The sequence below is a fragment of the Mus caroli genome, unplaced genomic scaffold, assembly GCF_978045245.1.
Source record: "Mus caroli unplaced genomic scaffold, Mus_caroli_1 scaffold_5, whole genome shotgun sequence".
Classification (NCBI taxonomy): Eukaryota; Metazoa; Chordata; class Mammalia; order Rodentia; family Muridae; genus Mus; species Mus caroli.
Window position 1 is genome coordinate 116,039,866 of NW_028227260.1, and position 22,351 is coordinate 116,062,216.

Below are 22,351 nucleotides of genomic sequence, written 5' to 3' on the forward strand. Positions count from 1 at the left end.
TCCTCAAATTTCAACTGGGGAGAACTATAGAAACAGCTCTCAACAAAATCAAACATTTGAAGAAAGTTGCTAATTACTTGATGATTGTATATAATTAATTGTTCTTGCAGAATATAGTGGATAGCTGTATGTATTTGGCACTCATAAATACTCTTCTTGCGAGTTTGTTCTTATATTCTTGTCTGTAGCTCTGTGTTTTGGTATTAATGTGACACTCAGTTTTAGAGCATTTTTTACATTTAGCATCTTACGAATCATGTATATAGATAGATGTGCAAGAACTCTGGGTCTAAAAGTAAATGTCACGGGAAAGTGGAAAGATGAGAGATGAGGTGTTAGTGGTGGGTGGGTTTGCATTTCCTGGTGCCCAAGGGGGGGGGGGAAACAGGACAAAAAGGTAAACTGCCTGTTAGAAGTAGTCAGCTGATTTAAGTAAGTGGTTGCTGACAGGATTGGGTAATTGGGTTCTTTTTGATACATCTATTCAATTATTTTGGTGAGTTTACATCTTTCATTTTGTGTAGTGAGAGAGGTGTTTTAGGAGATCCAGGATTTTGAGGAGGTAGTATTGTCTAGACTTCCTGGGGTTTACTGCCTTGAGGCTGAGAATGAGTAGCAAGAGTGAGCGGTGCTTCTTTCCTGTCCTTTGGATGCAACCTCAGTAGCTTCTTTAGGGTTGTAACTAACCCCTAGGCCTATTGAACAAGGGTAGCTTAGGCAGAAGCCCAGTGCTCCCAAGTTGCTAAATAAGATCACGTCTGCAGTTTTGTTTGCCGTTTTCACAGAGAAGCTTATCAAGATAGGAGAGATCTGTCGAGAAGTTTTGAAAAGTAAAAGATTAATATCACTAGTTACCCTCCATGATTGCTTTATCCCTGTCCATTAGTTCCCCAGTCTGGAGAGCTGAGGCAGCTCTGGCAATGCATTTTAGGTTTTCTTTCATCACCAAGAGATAGGGAAGTCCCACTGGGCAAATGAATCAGAGGCCCTTCAGTCCAAGCATACACAGAGGCGTAAGCCAAGGCTGATTCCCTTTCCTGCTGGGAGAGAATGAGAGTCAGGAAAAGGTATGTAATGGGGTCAACTGGGTGTTCCTCTTCAGGGAGACAGAGAAATACAGGACTACAGCCTTAGGCTTGGATAGATTTTACAAAAAGGCCAGATTCTGAGAGAGATGAAGAATACTGCCATTATAGCACTTACCAGTGGAATGCTGCACCAAAGCTGAAAGTGACACATACCTCATCAGGATCTGTGGGAGGAATTTTGTTTCTTGTCTATACAGAGAGATACGTTAAACTTGGTAATCATTAATATTCAAGCTTCCTATTTTTATTCATACCAATTAAATATTACATACTTCAAAGCCGGAGATTGTCCTTTTGAGACAGGCTCTCTTGTATCTCAGGCTGGTTTCTGTCTCATTATGTAGCTGAGGCCAGCCTTGCGCTCCAGATTCTTCTGCTTCTACATTCCAAATAATGGGATTACTGGCATGCACCATCATGGAAAGAGACTTTTTAAATTATTATCTTTAAATATTTGTTTTATTATGCATATACCTAGAAGATAAGATTCAAATTTATGTCTGAAGCAATTGCTAATTTAAAAATGACAGTATACAAAAAAACTTAACTGGAGCAGCATCTAATATAGTAAGAGAAGTGAGTTTCCCCCCTCCACGAACCTAACTTATGATCTCTAAAAACAAAAATCTTTTTAAAATAAAAAAGGTTATCTTAAAAATGAAACATCAAGCCATGCGGTGGTGGCGCTTGCCTTTAATCCCAGCACTTGGGAGGCAGAGGCAGGCGGATTTCTGAGGTCGAGGCCAGCCTGGTCTACAGAGTGAGTTCCAGGACAGCCAGGGCTACACAGAGAAACCCTGTCTCAAACAAACAAACAAACAAACAAACAAACAAACAAACACCAAAAAAAGAAACATCAAAAGCTGTGATACTAGGGATTGAACCCAGGCATCACACTTTTGAGATAAGTACTGTGACACCGAGCTATACTCCTAGCTGTAATTTATGAGAAGGCTCTGTGCGTAAGCAAGGCTCATTTAGCAACCTGTAATGGGTAAAGTAGGAATGTTGGTGAAACTTAACATTGGAAGCCTTTCTGCCACCATTGTCACTCTCTGGAGGGGGGCAGCTGGTCTTGAGTTTCATGGGCTTAGTTAAAGACCTCTCTTCCTTTGCACACATTCATTTCTAAAGGAATAATCATAAAATGAGGAGGCATTTCAGGAAGATTTCTGTCGGCACGGTACTTTTACATCCTGGTAGGCAGAGGCCTATATGGGAAGCCAAGTGATAAGTAGGTTTCTTGGAAAAGAATCAAGAATTCCTTGTGAAAGTGCCCTCGGCTATGAATAGCAAGCCAGAACCCCCCCTCTCCCCGCCCCTGTGACGATAAGCATCATTTTGCTAGATTTTCCATGTCTGTATTAAGTCACCACCTCTTTTTCTCTGAGCCAGAATTTTACTTGAAAAGATTCTTTTGTCATCCCACTCCACTTTTCCACCACACTATCTTAATTGTGCCTAAGAATTATTCTGTCTCTGCATGTATACCTTGGCTCCAGTGTACTCGTCATGGGTTTGTTGATGATTTCCCAAGAGCTTCCTCATTTCCTGGTTTCAGAGGCCGACTCAGGTTTCCCTAAGTTCCAGCCAGCAGCAGGCTTGTAAACTATCACCTGCTGCTTGAGGTGGTAGATTAATCGACGTGACCATTTCTCCCTTCTTCATGGCCACCAGGAAGTTATGAAAGGAAATACTATGAGAAACTTGAGTCAGAAACTTCTACAAAACAGGAAGTGCAGTCTTTGGAACTCTGATTAAAAGCAGCTTCATTCTTAATGATTCCTCTCAACTCTGAAAATGTTAATTTCCTAGAGAGGCCCGTAATAACTTTGGTCTGAGTCATAACAAGCCGATTTGTGATTTAGTCTTAGATTTCTGGTGTCTAATCTGAGATGTCTGGGGCCTCTGTGGTTCCACAAAGCTTCCTTATCTGTGTCCCCGATGAAGTGTGGAGTGTATATTTAGCAACCCTTGAAACTTACTCAGACACCACAAAAAAGTGCGTAATAAAGTGTCCCTTTGGACAGTCTTCTCCAGAGATCTCCTTGATGACTGGAGTTTTGATGTGACATATTTTTAACCTTGATCTTGATGGGATTTTAATAATTGCTTCCTTTCAGTTTACTTGTAGGAAGTTGATGTTAGCTTTAAGTAAGTCTTATAATAGTTTTACTTTCAGACGTGGGAATTTGTCTTTATCCACACTAGAGCTTGTCAGTGGTGAGTAGTACTACTGGTGCCTGATATAGGCTAATAAGTTTATTAGTAGGCTAATTATTTTTTGTAGGAAAAGGGTGGGCTAACTTGTTCATTATAGGATGTTGTGTATCATTCCTGGCCTCTAACCGTTAAATGTCAGTAGTGTCTTGCTTCTCTGCTTCCAAGTTATGATAACCAAAACCAGGACTGAGACACTACTGAATGTCTACAGGCATGGCAGAGAGTGAGACAACTCTTTCAACGTCACTCACATAGACCTTTTAAGAACTGATCCTTTTTCTTAAACATTTGGGACTACTAAGACTGTTTGTTATTAAAGTGTCTTTGTGTGTGTGTGTTTTCTGTAAAAGTTACTCTTTTTTTTCTTTTTCCTTTTTTCTTTTTCTCAGAAAATTGCTCCAGAAACTCATCGTAAAGAGGAATTACCCCTAGATGAAAAAATCTGCCTGCAGGTGGGCTCTCAGTGTAGTGCCAATGAAAGTGAGAAGCCTAGCCCTTTGGTGAAAAAGTGCATCTCACCCCCTGAAGGTAACAGATACAAATATTCTCTCTTGGTACTTCTAGAGCATACCCAGCTGCTCAGTGTCCTCACTGGTGATGAATTCATTTCATTCTCAAAGTTTTACTGAGTCAAATAGATGTTCGGACCTGTGCTAGATAAGGTTGAGGATGTTGCCACTTCAAGTTGCTCACATAGAGTTTGAATAATAATATCTATATAGTTAGAATGCTTTCTTTTATAATTTGAAAAGTGAATACACATACTCCCCCCTCCCTTCCTCCCTAAAATGTGCCTTACCCACTTATCTAAACTAAGTAAGGCATGCATGGTTACCCTGATCTGTTTCATGATGGGGAGAAGATGAATTGACTTGCTCTAGGTCTTCAAGCAGAGTGCTTTTAGGAAACCTATAGTACTGCCCTGATTCATGACATGTGGAAATTAGTTTTGTATGGAGGATAATCATGCTGGCCTAGCCTGAGCACATGACTAGTCAAAGGAAAAGCTCTTGGGTGATGAGGACCATTGTCCCCTAGTACCACGTCACTGGCAGTCCTTCGGCCTCTTAGGCACAGGGAGAAGCCTACATTAATTAAAAGCAAGGCTATCAGACACCAGCTACCAAAGTCTAAATCCTAGCTCTGCCAGGCTACTAATTGTGTGACCTTAATTTGTTTATTGCCCCTCCCTCACTATATTCCTCATCTTTAAGATAGGAGGACCTGCCTCTTAAGGTCATTGAGAAGATTACAATAAATACTTAGCACATATTGTTTTTCATGTTATCTTGGCCCTTTGTTAGGCAGGGCCAGGCCTCACCTCCAACTTCCAAACCTTAGCACTTCAAGGCTTGTTCTTCAAGCCTTTTTGCTTTGCATTGATCAAAACAACATACAAAGTACTGCTTTTAAAGGTATAAAATTTAGGACTGCGAGGCGACTGAGATCATGATCTAAACCATCTTGGCCTTCTGTGTTTGTACTTTTTAGGAGTTTAATACTTCAAAAAAGCAATTATATTGTGACATAAAATAGTTTGTGATAGCTCAGTGGAGTATTCTTTCAAGGATCAGGAGGGTGAAGGGCTGACATTTTAAATATAGGCATTGAATTAGTGTAGAGACATGATAAGTGAAATCTTCATCACAAGAGATGTCACATCAGGAGGCTCTCAGGCCAGGTGTGGTGGCATTTGCCTGTAGTCACATCTACTTGTGAGGCTAAGATGGGAAGAGTTGTTTGAACCTGGGAGATTGAGCCAGTCCTTTAAAATCAGCCAGCCAAACAAGAGTTAACAAAAAGATAAAGACAACTGTCTTGATGATACCCATCTCTAATCTCAGTATCCCAGAGGATGAGGCAGGAAGATTACAAGGTCAAACCAGTCTATACTACATGACAAGTTCCAGGCCATCCTAGACTACTTAGAAAACCATGTAAGAAACAAGAGGTCTGGGAAGAGTAACCCCTACAACCACAGCAGACAACAAAACTCTTAAATCTTAGGTTGTGCTATGTTCCTATAGAACTTCCCTTGATAAGAAGAGAGGAAAGTAAATTGTGTCTGTATAATAGGATTGCCTCTTCCAGAGGACCCTAATTAGGTTCCAAGCATCCATGTCAGGTTGCTCACGGCTATCAGTAACTCCAGCTCCAGGTATTGGATGCTTCTGACTTGGGTAGTGACATGTACTAACAGGCACACAACCCATATGCAGACACACAATACCAAGTATTCAGCCCTGAAATCATAGGCACACAAGCAACAAAAATAGACTTAGCTGGTTGTATTCATATACTTACACATACATAAGTGTATTTAACAATAATAACCAAAGAAGAAGAGGCTATCAATTTGAGAGGAAGTGAAGGAGACATGCGGACAGGGGAGGAAGGAAAGGGAAGGAGAGTGATATAATTATATTTTAATTAAAATAAATATTAAAATGACAAAACACAGGGGCTGTTTGCAATTTTACATTCATTTAGTTATTTTGTGGGCATTGCATAGGGATGAAATATTATTTGACTTTTAACCATTCTCTCTAGTTAGCAGAGTAAGGTTCCTTTAGAGATACAAAAGATGCTTTCTCTCTATAAAAAGGTAAGAAAGAAAGCTGCGAACAATTGCATTTGTATTTTCACTGTCCTGGGTGACATCTGGTGAAATGAGTGTGAGATTAGGGTTTAGGTTGTTGACTGTTTTCTATGAAAAGGACTTTTGCCTTCTAGGTGATCCTGAGTCCGCTGTGACTGAGCTCAAGTGCATTTGGCATAACCTGAGCTATATGAAGTGTTCCTGGCTCCCTGGAAGGAATACAAGCCCTGACACACACTATACTCTCTACTATTGGTGAGTATGTATTGCACACACAGCAGGTTAACTGAACACTGATTTTGATTGTGTTGGGAGCCTTTGGATTTAAAAAAAAAAGAACAGTCATTTTTCAAGACAGGGTTTCTCTGCATAACAGCCCTGGCTGTCCTGGACTTATTTTTGTAGGCCAGGCTGGCCTTGAACTCACAAGAGGTCCACCTGCTTCTGCCTCCTTAATGCTGAGATTAAAGGCATGTGCCACCAATCTTGGCTCTGAACAGTCTATGTTTTATATGTCATGCTGGGGTAAAAGTTGAGCCTTGGCTGGAGCATGGTAGTGCACGCCTTTAAATCCAGGACTCGGGAGGCTGGGACAGGCAGCTGTCTCTGAGTTTGAAACCAGCCCAGTCTACATAGCAAACTCCAGAACAGCCAGAGCTCTGTAGAGAGACCCTGTCTCAAAAACAACCAACCATGAGCACCTTGCAAATGCTAGGAAAGTGTTCTCTTACTGAGCTCTATACTCAGCTCCAGCCTACTCTTTTCTATAGAGGCAGTAGATAGGAAATTCATAATTAACCCCAGTGGTTGCCACAGCAACCTAAAATTTAATCTAAAAAAATGAAAAAAGGAAAGGAAAGGAGAGGAGAGGAGAGGAGAGGAGAGGAGAGGAGAGGAGAGGAGAGGAGAGGAGAGAAAAGAAAAGGGCCATTGGAATGGCCCAACAGGTAAAGACATTTGCTTCCATGCCGAGAGATCTGGATTTGACCTCTGGGACCCACGTGATAAATTCTGCAGGCTGTTCTCTGATCCCTTACATGCACCGTGACATGTATATCTCTCACTACATAAATAAATACCTGTAAATAAATATAATGAGAAAATTTAAAACTATAAAAAGGAAATAAATCCCCACCCTTCAAACAAAACAAAACAAAAAGGGGAAAATAATCAAAAAGCAAACTACCAAAACACCACAAGAAGAGTAGACAGTTGAATAGAAAATACATCTACTTAAAAAGGATTCCTAGTTTTAAAAGCCCATTCACACAATCTTGCAACATGTGTATGGGAAGACTCCTATATTCTTTTCACTCCTTTTCTCTCAGTGGTAAACTCTAAAGCAACATTAAAACCAGAAGATTGATATTGGCACAATCTACAGTCTTAGGCACATTCCAGTAGTTTCATATGTATCTGTGTGTAGCATTCTGTGCCACTCCATTGCATGGCTCCATTGCTACCTAGTTCCCTCCAGTTGCCCTTTTCATAGTCATAGTCAGCTCCTATAGCCCATCTTGGTTTTCATTTCCCTTTCCCAGGTCTCTAACCTCTGGCAACCATTCACTAATCTGTCCTCCATCTATATAATTTTGCTATTTCAAGAATGTCACCGAAATGGAATGGAATTCTACAGCATATATCACATAAAACTGGCTTTTAAAAAAAGCATCACAATTCCCCTGAGAGCCATTTATATACTTATATACATATAAAGAATTAAGAATTCATTCCTTTCTCTGTTTATGAAACAGGTTCTCATGCTGTAGCTTATGCTGGCCTGGGACTCACTGCGTATCCCAGGCTGGCCTTAAAACTGTGGCAACACTCTGTATCATAAGGCCTGGCTGAGATTGGGGAATTTTTGAAATTTGGTCTATTTACCCTTTATAAAGGTCCTGGAGACTTCATGGGTATACTTAGTCATTTTTAAAAATGCTAAATTTGTACATACTTGTGGAATACTATATTGTAATTTGGTTCATATATACTTTGTGCAGTGACCAAGTTATGTTAATTACCAAGTCTCTCTCAGCCTTCAAACTCATTTCCCAACTTTGAAATGTACAATCAGTTGTCATGGGCTCCGATAGCCCAGCCCTGCTGTACCCACCCTCTTCTATTCCCCTTATAAGTTGTGATGATTGTTTTTGTCTGGGTCTCTATTTCCATATTTAAAAAAATGACAAAAAGCAGCCAGGGGATGAAAGGGTTTATTTCAACCTACAGTTTATGGTCCATCTTGGAGGAAAGTCAGAGGCTTCAACTTAAGTAGGAACCTGAAGGCACCGACTGAAGTAGAGGCCATGGAGGAGTGCTGCTTGCTTGCTTGCTCCCCCTGGAATACTCAGTTTGCCTTTTATACAGCTTAGGACCATATGCCCAGGGGTGGCATCATCCACAATGGGTTGGGCTCTCCCACACCAGTTATTAATGGAGAAAATGCTTCACAGATTACCCACAAACCAATCTGATTGATAGAAGCAAGTCCTCAATTTAGATTCCCTCTTTCCAGATATGTCTAGGTTTATGGAAAATGTACAAAAAAGTCAATCTAACTAGGACAAGGATATCAAGGCATTATGACAGCTGGATGGAGAAGGGAGTCTAGTCTTGAGGGTCTCTTCTCTATATGGCCTTGTTCTCTTATTTGATAAAATAGTTCTGAGAGAAGGGCATGTCTGGGACCCTCTCTAGGACTTCTGAAGATAGATGTCCTGGAATGTCAAGTTGTGGCTATGGCTCAGTGGTGGAGCACATTTATGAGACCTTACAAAAACAAAAAAAATTTCATCCTGCAGTGACCATTTTGCCTGATGACATCATGGAAAATATTTGTACTATATTAAAACATTCATGGGCAGATCATGGACAGAAGGCAAATCCCCATATTTTTTTCACTTAAATGTATTTTTAAATGATACATACAAGCTATGCATATTTATAGGCTATCATGTGATATTTCAATATATTCATATACAGTGCACTTGTATAAACCAGGCTTGGCATGCCAGTCTCCTGAAATCACATGAATTGTTGAACAAAATCCCTCCTAAGTGTCCTGGGGAGTTGCAGTCACTGTCTTCTCCCTTGGGTGAGAGGCGCAGCCTGATAAGACTGAGGCACAGCACCAGTAAAGCCAGGTGGCTGCTAAGGTCATGTGGTCCATTCTGGAGGTTTGGTTTTATCCAAACCCCCATCTCCATGTAAAAGTTCTCATTGGAAGTTTTGCAATTTTACTTACTTACTTACTTACTCTTGCTACCTATTGAGTCACTGTTTCTTAAGGCTTTTGTGGCTCTCTTGTACCATTATGGCAAAGTTCACACTCTTAAACATGACAGACAACATCCCTTATCACCTGGCTAACCTGTCTCATCCTTCTTCTTGGACCTTCGCCTCTCTTACATCCTATCTCGAATTTATTTCCATTCTTTACACTGACTTCAATCCACACAATATTGATATTTACACAGGGATATTTGCACAGAATAGTAGGAACATTTGGCCTTCTCTCACAGCTTACACCTTGCCCTTTCATCTAATGCCTCTCATTTGTCCTCAGCTCAGCTCAGATGTAATTTCCTGTTCAGAGAATCTTTGAGTTCTCAAGTCTGGAGACATAGCCCCAATAGTATGTCTGTGTGTCACAGTACTCTGTGCTGTGTGATGTCATTTCCTGTTTACTTTCTGGGAGTTCCCTTCTCCAGGCGGCAATCTCCTTTGAGAGCAGGGGTTTTGTTTTATGTTTTCCCCAGTACTTGACACATGAGGTAGGCATTTAATAAATCAGTTGTGAAATTCTTAGTAGGATCCAAAACTAGAGAACATTCAGGGAGAGGGTGAGGACTAAGAAGTATAAGCAACCCAGTATCGCTATAGTACAGGAATGAAAACGAAGAATTGAGTACATCTGGCTCCCAAGACTTGCTAGCAGAGAAACAGACAGAGTAATTCTTTAGGAGTCTCCTGGCTCTGTGCCATTGTGAAGTCTGTGGAAAGCTGTTACTACAGGCTTTAAAGATACCATAGGAATTGGTAGAATTCCTGTGTTTATTATGCTACTAATCTCAGAGTTATTGTGACTAGAAACACAGAATTCCTTCAGAAATGTGCCTACAGGAGGGGATTAGAAAGAAAATTAGAAAAGACTACCTCAATCTATTACAGACTAGGAAGGAAAGCAATCCAGCTTTTATACTTGGGTATACTAGCCCAAGAAGATCTAGTAAAAGAAGAGAAAAATAGGGAAGTGCCTTATTCCCTGGAGATATTCTAGCATAAACCAAATCTCAGTACAAACCATTCAAACAGTGTTCCCTTGGGACTAATTTGGAGAAGCATTCTTCTCTGGGGTGATGCAGGCTCTTGTCAAGGTTGAGAGCAGACAGTGTTTTAGTTGGCATTCAGTCCCACATTGATACCTTTTGTCAGGGCCAAATCTACAATTGGACATGGCTCAAGAAGTGATCTGGAAATTAGTGGTTCACTGGCACCCAAGGGTCATGTATCAAAGAGCCTACTACTTTGTCAAAGTGTTTCCAGAGCTGGTTATTTGGCAGAGGTTCTTTCCATAATATAAACAGGAGATGCTAGCAGTGTATGACTGTGCCTTAGTTACTTTCCTATTGCTGTGCTAAGACTCCATGACCAAGACAACTTATAAAATAAAGTGTTTAACTCTGAGGCTAACAATTCCAGAGGGTAACAGTTTATGACTATCCTGGTGGGGAACATGGCAGCAGACAGGCAGGCATTGCGCTAGAATAGTAGCTGAGAACTCACATTCATGACTATGAAAAAAAGAAAGCTCACTGGGAATGGTGTGGCTTTTCGAACTCTCAAAGTCCATTCCCAGTGACACAGCTCCTCCCAAAAGGCTACACCTCCTAGTCCTTCCCAAATGGCTTGAAAAACTGGGGACCAAGCATTAAAATATATAAACCTATGGGAACCATTCTGATTCAAGCCACCACAGACTGTTTGCCACTTGATTTAAATGAAATTAAAAGCTCAGGGACCCAGTCAGTTCCAGAGGTCACAAGTGACTTTACCTGGATGGTACCTTTCTTTTGTACAGTGTTGCCCCCATGGCTTTTCTTCTCACTATTCCACAAATTCTTCATTCTAGTGCCATACTAGAATGTGTTCAAATCTGTACTAGAAATAAGCCTTAATTATCTCTAAGCCTTGGATTTCTCATCTGTAAAATAGGGATAGTGATGATACTTATCTTTGAAGATTGATGAGGGCTGTTATATGAAGTGTTTGGAATGGTGACTCCTGGTCAGTATGGCAGTTTCTGACATCTGTAGATACTGGTGTTTGTTAGTTATTTGTATTCCCATGCAGGGAATGTCAGTATCCAGTGCTGCTCTCTTTTTCCACCACATAGAATTGGCATCCAGCTCATTCTTCCTTCTCCATTTTCTAATCAGAACCCCAGGTGTGGTATTGGCTAGCAGACACCAAGGATGTCTTAGGTACCAGTGTACACATCATGTTGTACAAAATGCCAAACTGTTTCCCCTAATCCCCAGCCATAAAATAGGGAGTTGTTGTTTTTTAAATTTTTTTAAAATTTTTTTTGAATTCAAAATTGTTGTTTGCAAACAGAGAGCTGCAACTTGTCCCAGCAGGATACTTTGCTTTGGAAGGGACCTGACCTGAAGATCTCCAGCCTAGCAGCTCAGTGAGTTTTAGGGATGTCACCCCCCCCCCCCCATATCGGATACCTTCAGAGCCCACGAGGATATATGAACTGTCAAAGAGACAAAAAGAAAGATGAACCTAAAACACTGGGCATGGCAGGAGTTCCTTTCATAGTCTTTTCAAGGGCACGTTAATCACAAGCTTTTGGGGTTTTTTGTTTGTTTGTTTGTTTGTTTGCACTGAATTAAAATAGGAAGTTTAATCGCCTTAATAATAAACAGTAGAATTGTTTGCATGCTTTTTTTTGACTTTTTTAAAAATATTTTTATTAGGTATTTTCCTCATTTATATTTCCAATGCTATCCAAAAAGTCCCCCATACCCTCGCCCCACTCCTCTACCCACCCACTCCCACTTTTTGGCCCTGGCATTCCCCTGTACTGAGGCATATAAAGTTTGCACAACCAATGGGCCTCTCTTTCCAGTGATGGCCAACTAGGCCATCTTCTGATTCATATGCAGCTAGAGACAAGAGCTCTGGGGTACTGGTTAGTTCATAATGTTCCACCTATAGGGTTGCAGATCCCTTTAGCTCCTTGGGTACTTTCTCTAGCTCCTCCATTGGGGGCCCTGTGATCCAACCAATAGCTGACTGTGAGCATCCACTTATGTGTTTGCTAGGCCTGGGCCTAGTCTCACAAGAGACAGCTATATCAGGGTCCTTTCAGCAAAATCTTGTAATGTATGCAATGGTGTCAGCGTTTGGAGGCTGATTATGGGATGGATCCCTGGATATGGCAGTCTCTAGATGGTCCATCCTTTTGTGTCTGCTCCAAACTTTGTCTCTGTACCTCTTTCCATGGGTGTTTTGTTCCCAATTCTAAGAAGGGGCAAAGTGTCCACATTTTGGTCTTCGTTCTTCTTGAGTTTCATGTGTTTAACAAATTGTATCTTGTATCTTGGGTATTCTAAGTTTCTGGGCTAATTAATATCCACTTATCAGTGAGTACATATCATGTGAGTTCTTTTGTGATTGGGTTACCTCACTCAGGATGATGCCCTCCAGGTCCAACCATTTGCCTAGGAATTTCATAAATTCATTCTTTTTAATAGCTGAGTAGTACTCCATTGTGTAAATGTACCACATTTTTTGTATCCATTCCTCTGTTGAGGGGCATCTGGGTTCTTTCCAGTTTCTGGCTATTATAAATAAGGCTGCTATGAACATAGTGGAGCATGTGTCTTTCTTACTAGTTGGAACATCTTCTGGATATATGCCCAGGAGAGGTATTGCGGGATTCTCCGGTAGTACTATGTCCAATTTTCTGAGGAACCGCCAGACTGATCTCCAGAGTGGTTGTATAAGCTTGCAATCCCACCAACAATGGAGGCCTGTTCCTCTTTCTCCTCATCCTCGCCAGCATCTGCTGTCACCTGAATTTTTGATCTTAGCCATTCTGACTGGTGTGAGATGGAATCTCAGGGTTGTTTTGATTTGCATTTCCCTGATGATTAAGGATGTTGAACATTTTTTCTGGTGCTTCTCAGCCATTCGGTATTCCTCAGGTGAGAATTCTTTGTTCAGTTCTGAGCCCCATTTTTTAATGGGGTTATTTGACTTTCTGGAGTCCACCTTCTTGAGTTCTTTATATATATTGGATATTAGTCCCCTATCTGATTTAGGATAGGTAAAGATCCTTTCCCAATCTGTTGGTGGCCTTTTTGTCTTATGGACGGTGTCTTTTGCCTTACAGAAGCTTTGCAACTTTATGAGGTCCCATTTGTCAATTCTCGATCTTACAGAACAAGCCATTGCTGTTCTATTCAGGAATTTTTCCCCCGTGCCCACATCTTCGAGGCTTTTCCCCACTTTATCCTCTGTAAGTTTCAGTGTCTCTGGTTTTATGTGGAGTTCCTTAATCCACTTAGATTTGACCTTAGTACAAGGAGATAGGAATGGATCGATTTGCATTCTTCTACATAATAACCACCAGTTGTGCCAGCACCGTTTGTTGAAATTGCTGTCTTTTTTCCACTGGATGGTTTTAGCTTCCTTGTCAAAGATCAAGTGACCATAGGTGTGTGGGTTCATTTCTGGGTCTTCAATTCTATTCCATTGGTCTACTTGTCTGTTGCTATACCAGTACCGTGCAGTTTTTATCACAATTGCTCTATAGTACAGCTTTAGGTCAGGCATGGTGATTCCACCAGAGGTTCTTTTATCCTTGAGAAGAGTTTTTGCTATCCTAGGTTTTTTGTTATTCCAGATGAATTTGCAGATTGCTCTTTCTAATTCGGTCACAAGCTTTTGTTATGCAAGAAAAATGTCATTAGTAGCTTTGGTTTCTGTTTTGGGTGGAAAACATTCCAGGACTGTCTAATCCCCAAAATACTCATGACAGCAACTTAATTTTTAAAAGTTCTCCTTTATGATCCATAGAGACTTACAACTAAGAGGGAAGGTTTGTGCTGTTAGATGATCATAATGGCACGTGCTCATAATCCCAGCACTTTGGAAATGGAGGGTGGAGGATGCCAGGAGTTGAAGTTTATCTTTGACTACATAGTGAGTTTGAGAACAGTCTAGCCTTGAAATCCCTGTGTCTCAAAAACAACAGCAACGCAGAGAAATGAACTGTCTCTTGAAAGACATTTTCTGTAGCAGAACACTTCTTTGTAGTATTTTCAGGAATAAATATATTACATCTTCATTTAAAAAAACTGATTTTCATCAGGATGTACATTTCTGTCAGAGTTCTGATTCCTGAGCTCAGTAAAATAATGTTGAGATTAAGATAATGTTGAGATTACAGGCCAAGGGTTTGGGATTCTCTGTTCTTTATCTATTAAAATGCCTTCCTTTTCTGCAGAATCTGCACAATTCCAATTGTGGCAGATGATGTAAGACTTGACACTATCTTGTATTAGTTCCTAAAAAACAGAGGTCTCTGATAGCTGATATGAGAGAAAAGAGGGGAGGGGGAAAGGCTTGGAGGGAGAGAGAGACAGAGACAGACAGAGAGAGAGAAAGATAGAGAATGTAATGAATACTATTCATTGGCTAGGTGCTCATGGTCACTGGAGAAGGTATGTGTATAGATGAAATTAGATTTAGGGTGCCAGCAGTATCACTTATAAAAGCTACATGGAAGAGGGGATACTTAGAAAGCCATTGTGTGTCCCAACAGGGTAGTTTGGTATTGGAAGAAGTATGACCTGAACAGCTCCAGTCTTAGCAGCTCAATGAATTTTGAGGAATGCTGATCTGGCAGTAATAGGAGGACATTAAAAATGAAGGTCATGGAGGTCAAATATGAAGTCTAAAACAGTGAGATCATGAATTCAAGAGGTAGCCTGTGGGAATATTACAGAAGATAAGACTCTAAGCAAATCTGGCAAATAGAATTTGGTGGTAGAATGTAGAGAAAGAGAGAAAGAGAGAAAGGTCATTTCAAGGTATCTAAGAACCATAGAAAAAATGAGCTCTTAGTGGTAGAAATGCAAAGATTGGCAGAATGGCATATCAGTGTGTGTGTTGGGGTACATATGGAGTCTTCAGACAATGATTCTGAGGCAAGAGGGGAGAATGAAATACTCAAATGGGATAGTTAGAAATCCAGGATGTAGCCAGCATGGTGGTGCACGCCTTTAATCCCAGCACTTGGGAGGCAGAGGCAGGCGGATTTCTGAGTTCGAGGCCAGCCTGGTCTACAGAGTAAGTTCCAGGACAGCCAGGGCTATACAGAAAAACCCTGTCTCGAAAAACCAAAACCAAAAAAAACCCCAAAAAACAAAAACAAAAACAAATCCAGGATGTGCAGCATGGTGGCAGATGCCTTTCAACCCAGCACTCAGGAGACAGAGGCAGTTTGATCTCTATAATTTCCAGGCCAGTCTGATCTACAGAGTGATTTCCAAGGCAGCCAGACCTAAACAGTGAGATACTATCTGGGAGGGAAAAAATCTTAGGGAAGAATTCTGAGGTATATGGTCAAGTTAAGGTGTTCCCCAGAATTCGATTAAAATAAAAGGATGGGGTTAACAAACTGAGAATGAGTGGACAAGGAAATTGAAAATAGAGAAGGGGAGGGGCTGAGGAGATGGCTTTATCAGTACACTGCTTACCTTGTAAGCATGAGGGTTTGCATTCATATACTAAGCATCCATATTTTTAAAAAAAGCTGGGTGCAGTGGTATATGTATGCCTTTAATCATAATACTGGGGTAGATAAGATGGAAGGATTCCTGGGGCTGACCAGTAAATGTAACCAAAACTCCTACTTCAGTGAGAGACCCTGTCTCACAAAGTGGAGAGCAATTGAGAAAAACACCCTCTTGACTCTGTATCCATATCTGCTCACACACATAAGGATATATACATACACACACAAAATGGAAGTCGAGAAGGATGTCAGTGACTCTTCCACCCCCGGGGACAGGGGAAAAGGGGGAAACTAAGAAGACAAAGAACAGGCAGGGCAGAGCACAGAGGAATCACTGGGGTTCAGTATATATGCATTTTCAGAAGGTGTAGAACTTCTCATCTTGGCTTCAGAATTTCTTCCCTCATACAGAAGAGGAAAGTCAGGATGGCTTTTGTAACCATGGCTATTGTGAATACTAATGCCCATCCACAAAGGATGGCCTTTTCCTCTAGAATATGAAATGAGGCACACTAGAAAATGGACTTCTAGAAACAGCTAGCATGCCTTGCAATACGATATTTATTTTCATGGACATTTCTTTCAGCCATTAAAAAAATGACTACCCATGCCTCTTGACCTTGTTCAAAATAATAGAGTGTTGTCTCATTTTATCTTGTAGGTACAGCAGCCTGGAGAAAAGTCGTCAATGTGAAAACATCTATAGAGAAGGTCAACACATTACTTGTTCCTTTAAATTGACTAAAGTGGAACCTAGTTTTGAACATCAGAATGTTCAAATAATGGTCAAGGATAATGCTGGGAAAATTAGGCCATCCTGCAAAATAGTGTCTTTAACTTCCTATGGTAAGTTTCCAAAACCCTCTAGGACAGCGTGGATACAAGGTTGTCTTATCTTTTGTTTTTTTTATTATTATTCTATTTTATTTACATTCCAGCCATTGCCCCCACTCCCTGTCCCCCCTCCCACAGTTCCTCATCCCATTATCCCTTCCCTTGCCTCCAAGAGGGTCCTCCCATGCTCTCCCATCTCCCTTCCCTGGTGTATCAAGTCTCTCGAGGGTTAGACATGTCTTCCCCCACTGAGGCCAGACCAGGTAGTCCTCTCCTATATATGTACTGACTGGGAGCCTCAGACTAGCCTGTGTATGCTGCCTGGTTGGTGACTCAGTCTCTGGAGGCTCCCTGGGGTCCAGGTTAGTTGAGACTTCTGGTCTTCCTATGGGAAGTTGCCCTCCCCTTCAGCTCCTTCAATCCTTCCCCTAATTCCTCCATAGGGGTCCCTGACTTCAGTCCAATGGTTGGGTATAAGTATCTGACTCTGTCTCAGTCAGCTACTAGTAGAGCCTCTCAGAAGACAGCCATGCTAAGTTCCTGTCTGTAATCACATCATAGCATCAGTAATAGTATCAGGCCTTGGTGCTCGCCTCCTCCATGCCTGTCCCTGGGCAGCCTTTCCTTCAGTCTCTTCTCCACAAAATAATCTCCCAAAAGTTAAAAATTAAACATATCCTATATATAATAAACTAAGTTTTATTTAGTAATGAATATTTAATAATAATAATGAATAATGAATTTATGAAAATTAATTCTGATAAATGGCCATTTCCATCTTGTAAGGTACTAATTAAAACAAATGAAAGTTCTTTTTTTTTTAGAATTAATTTTTTTATTAGGTATTTTCCTCATTTACATTTCCAATGCTATCCAAAAAGTCCCCAATACTCCCCCCCACTCCCCTACCCACCCATTCCCACTTTTTGGCCCTGGCATTCCCCTGTACTGGGGCATATAAAGTTTGCAAGTCCAATGGGCCTCTCTTTCCAGTGATGGCCAACTAGGCCATCTTTTGATACATATGCAGCTAGAGTCAAGAGCTCTGGGGTACTGGTTAGTTCATAATAATGTTCCACCTATAGGGTTGCAGATCCCTTTAGCTCCTTGGGTACTTTCTCTAGCTCCTCCATTGGGGGCCCTGTGATCCATCCAATAGCTGACTGTGAGCATCCACTTCTGTGTTTGCTAGGCCCCGGCATTGTCTCACAAGAGACAGCTATATCTGGGTCCTTTCAGCAAAATCTTGCTAGTGTATGCAATGGTGTCAACGTTTGGAAACTGATTATGGGATGGATCTCTGGATATGGGAGACTTTAGATGGTACATCCTTTCGTCACAGCTCCAAACTTTATCTCTGTAACTCTTTCCATGGGTGTTTTGTTCCCAATTCTAAGGAGGGGCACAGTGTCCACATTTTGGTCTTCGTTCTTCTTGAGTTTCATGCGTTTAACAAATTGTATCTTATATCTTGGGTATCCTAAGATTTTGGGCTAATATCCACTTATCAGTGAGTACATTTTGTGTGAGTTCCTTTGTGATTGTGTTACCTCACTCAGGATGATGCCCTCCAGGTCCATCCATTTAGCTAGGAATTTCATAAATTCATTCCTTTTAATAGCTGAGTAGTACTCCATTGTGTAAATGTACCACATTTTTTTGTATCCATTCCTCTGTTGAGGGGCATCTGGGTTATTTCCAGCTTCTGGCTATTATAAATAAGGCTGCTATGAACATAGTGGAGCATGTGTCCTTCTTACCGGTTGGGACATCTTCTGGATATATGCCCAGGAGAGGTATTGCTGGATCCTCTGGTAGTATTGTGTCCAATTTTCTGAGGAACCGCCAAACTGATGTCCAGAGTGGTTGTACAAGCTTGCAATCACACCAACAATGAAGGAGTGTTCCTCTTTCTCCACATCCTCGCCAGCATCTGCTGTCACCTGAATTTTTGATCTTAGCCATTCTGACTGGTGTGAGGTGGAATCTCAGGGTTGTTTTGATTTGCATTTCCGTGATGATTAAGGATGTTGAACATTTTTTCAGGTGCTTCTCTGCCATTCGGTATTCCTCAGGTGAGAATTCTTTGTTCAGTTCTGAGCCCCATTTTTTTAATGGGGTTATTTGACTTTCTGGAGTCCACCTTCTTGAGTTCTTTATATATATTGGATATTAGTCCCCTATCTGATTTAGGATAGGTAAAGATCCTTTCCCAATCTGTTGGTGGTCTTTTTGTCTTATGGACGGTGTCTTTTGCCTTGCAGAAGCTTTGCAACTTTATGAGGTCCCATTTATCGATTCTCGATCTTATAGCACAAGCCCTTGCTGTTCTATTCAGGAATTGTTCCCCTGTACCCATATCTTTGAGGCTTTTCCCTACTTTCTCCTCTATAAGTTTCAGTGTCTCTGGTTTTATGTGGAGTTCCTTAATCCACTTAGATTTGACCTTAGTACAAGGAGATAGGAATGGATCTATTTGCATTCTTCTACATAATAACCACCAGTTGTGCCAGCACCGTTTGTTGAAAATGCTGTCTTTCTTCCACTGGATGGTTTTAGCTTCCTTGTCAAAGATCAAGTGACCATAGGTGTGTGGGTTCATTTCTGGGTCTTCAATTCTATTCCATTGGTCTACTTGTCTGTTGCTATACCAGTACCGTGCAGTTTTTTATCACAATTGCTCTGTAGTACAGCTTTAGGTCAGGCATGGTGATTCCTCCAGAGGTTCTTTTATCCTTGAGAAGAGTTTTTGCTATCCTAGGTTTTTTTGTTGTTCCAGATGAATTTGCAGATTGCCCTTTCTAATTCCTTGAAGAATTGAGTTGGAATTTTGATGGGGATTGCACTGAATCTGTTGATTGCATTTGGCAAGATAGCCATTTTTACAATGTTGATCCTGCCGATCCATGAGCATGAGAGATCTTTCCATCTTCTGAGATCTTCTTTAATTTCTTTCTTCAGAGACTTGAAGTTCTTGTCATACAGATCTTTCACTTCCTTAGTTAGAGTCACGCCAAGGTATTTTATATTGTTTGTGACTATTGAGAAGGGTGTTGTTTCCCTAATTTCTTTCTCAGCCTGTTTATCCTTTGTGTACAGAAAGGTCATTGACTTGCTTGAGTTAATTTTATATCCAGCTACTTTATTGAAGCTGTTTATCAGGCTTAGGAGTTCTCTGGTGGAATTTTTAGGGTCACTTATATATACTATCATATCATCTGCAAAAAGTGATATTTTGACTTCTTTTCCAATTTGAATCCCCTTGATCTCCTTTTGTTGTCTAATTGCTCTGGCTAAGACTTCAAGTACAATGTTGAATAGGTAGGGAGAGAGTGGGCAGCCTTGTCTATTCCCTGATTTTAGTGGGATTGCTTCCAGCTTCTCACCATTTACTTTGATGTTGGCTACTGGTTTGCTGTAGATTGCTTTTATTATGGTTAGGTATGGGCCTTGAATTCCTGATCTTTCCAAGACTTTTATCATGAATGGGTGTTGGATTTTGTCAAATGCTTTCTCAGCATCTAACGAGATGATCATGTGTTTTTTGTCTTTGAGTTTGTTTATATACTGTATTACGTTGATGGAATTCCTTATATTGAACCATCCTTGCATCCCTGGAATGAAACCTACTTGGTCAGGATGGATAATGGTTTTGATGTGTTCTTGGATTCGGTTAGTGAGAACTATATTGAGGATTTTTGCATCGATATTCATAAGAGAAATTGGTCTGAAGTTCTCTATCTTTGTTGGGTCTTTTTGTGGTTTAGGTATCAGAGAAATTGTGGCTTCATAGAATGAGTTGGGTAGAGTACCTTCTGTTTCTATTTTGTGGAATAGTTTGTGAAGAACTGGGATTAGATCTTCTTTGAAGGTCTGATAGAACTCTGCACTAAACCCATCTGGTTCTGGGCTTTTTTTTTTTTTTTGGTTGGGAGACTATTAATGACTGCTTTTATTTCTTTAGGGGATATGGGACTGTTTAGATCATTAACCTGATCTTGATTTAACTTTGGTACCTGGTATCTGTCTAGAAACTTGTCCATTTCATCCAGGTTCTCCAGTTTTGTTGAGAATAGCCTTTTGTAGAAGGATCTGATGGTGTTTTAGATTTCTTCAGGATCTGTTGTTATGTCTCCCTTTTCCTTTCTGATTTTGTTCATTAGAATACTTTCCCTGTGCCCTCTAGTGAGTCTGGCTAAGGGTTTATCTATCTTGTTGCTTTTCTCAAAGAACCAGCTCCTCGATTGGTTGATTCTTTGAATAGTTCTTCTTGTTTCCACTTGGTTGATTTCACCCCTGAGTTTGATTATTTCCTGCTGTCCACTCCTCTTGGGTGAATTTGCTTCCTTTTGTTCTAGAGCTTTTAGGTGTCTTGTCAAGCTGCTAATGTGTGCTCTCTCTAGTTTCTTTTTGGAGGCACTCAGAGGTATGAGTTTTCCTCTTAGAAATGCTTTCATTGTGTCCCATAAGTTTGGGTATGTTGTGGCTTCATTTTCATTAAACTCCAAAAAGTCCTTAATTTCTTTCTTTATTCCTTCCTTGACCAAGGTATCATTGAGAAGAGTGTTGTTTAGTTTCCACGTGTGTGTTGGCTTTCTATTATTTATGTTGTTATTGAAGATCAGACTTAGTCCATGGTGATCTGATAGGATGCATGGGACAATTTCAATATTTTTGTATATGTTGAGGCTTGTTTTGTGACCAATTATGTGGTCAGTTTTGGAGAAGGTACCATGAGGTGCTGAGAAGAAGGTATATCCTTTCGTTTAAGGATAAAATGTTCTGTAGATATCTGTCAGATCCATTTGTTTCATAACCTCTGTTAGTTTCACTGTGTCCCTGTTTAGTTTCTGTTTCCATGATCTGTCCATTGGTGAAAGTGGTGTGTTGAAGTCTCCCACTATTATTGTGTGAGGTGCAATGTGTGCTTTGAGCTTTACTAAAGTATCTTTAATGAATGTGGCTGCCATTGTATTTGGAGCATATTCAGAATTGATAGTTCCTCTTGGAGGATTTTACCTTTGATGAGTATGAAGTGCCCTTCCTTGTCTTTTTTTATGACTTTGGGTTGGAAGTCGATTTTATTAGATATTAGGATAGCTACTCCAGCTTGTTTCTTCCTACCATTTGCTTGGAAAATTGTTTTCCAGCCTTTCATTCTGAGTAGTGTCTATCTTTTTCTCTGAGATGAGTTTCCTGTAAGCAGCAAAATGTTGGGTCCTGTTTGTGTAGCCAGTCTGTTAGTCTATGTCTTTTTATTGGGGAGTTGAGTCCATTGATATTAAGAGATATTAAGGAAAAGTAATTGTTGCTTCCTTTTATTTTTGTTGTTAGAATGGGCATTCTGTTCTTGTGGCTGTCTTCTTTTAGGTTTGTTGAGGGATTACCTTCTTGCTTTTTCTAGGACGTGGTTTCCGTCCTTGTATTGGTTTTTTTCTGTTATTATCCTTTGAAGGGCTGGATTCGTGGAAAGATAATGTGTGAATTTGGTATTGTCATGAAATACTTTGGTTTCTCCATCTATGGTAATTGAGAGTTTGGCTGGGTATAGTATCCTGGGCTGGAATATGTGTTCTCTTAGTTTCTGTATAACATCTGTCCAGGCCCTTCTGGCTTTCGTAGTCTCTGGTGAAAAATCTGGTGTAATTCTGATAGGCTTGCCTTTATATGTTACTTGACCTTTTTCTCTTACTGCTTTTAGTATTCTATCTTTATTTAGTGCATTTGTTGTCCTGATTATTATGTGTCGGGAGGAATTTCTTTTCTGGTCCAGTCTATTTGGAGTTCTGTAGG

General features: G+C 40.5%; 1 protein-coding gene across 1 annotated transcript in view; it reads left to right on the top strand.

The window, feature by feature from the left end:
- Il13ra1 (interleukin 13 receptor subunit alpha 1) overlaps positions 1 to 22,351 on the top strand; it is a 68,416-nt gene that overhangs the window by 14,872 nt on the left and 31,193 nt on the right. Inside the window, exons 3-5 of the mRNA XM_021153297.3 lie at positions 3,701 to 3,839; positions 6,045 to 6,165; positions 16,386 to 16,570. Of these exons, the coding sequence (XP_021008956.1) occupies positions 3,701 to 3,839; positions 6,045 to 6,165; positions 16,386 to 16,570 (445 nt within the window). The remainder of the gene's footprint in view (positions 1 to 3,700; positions 3,840 to 6,044; positions 6,166 to 16,385; positions 16,571 to 22,351) is intronic.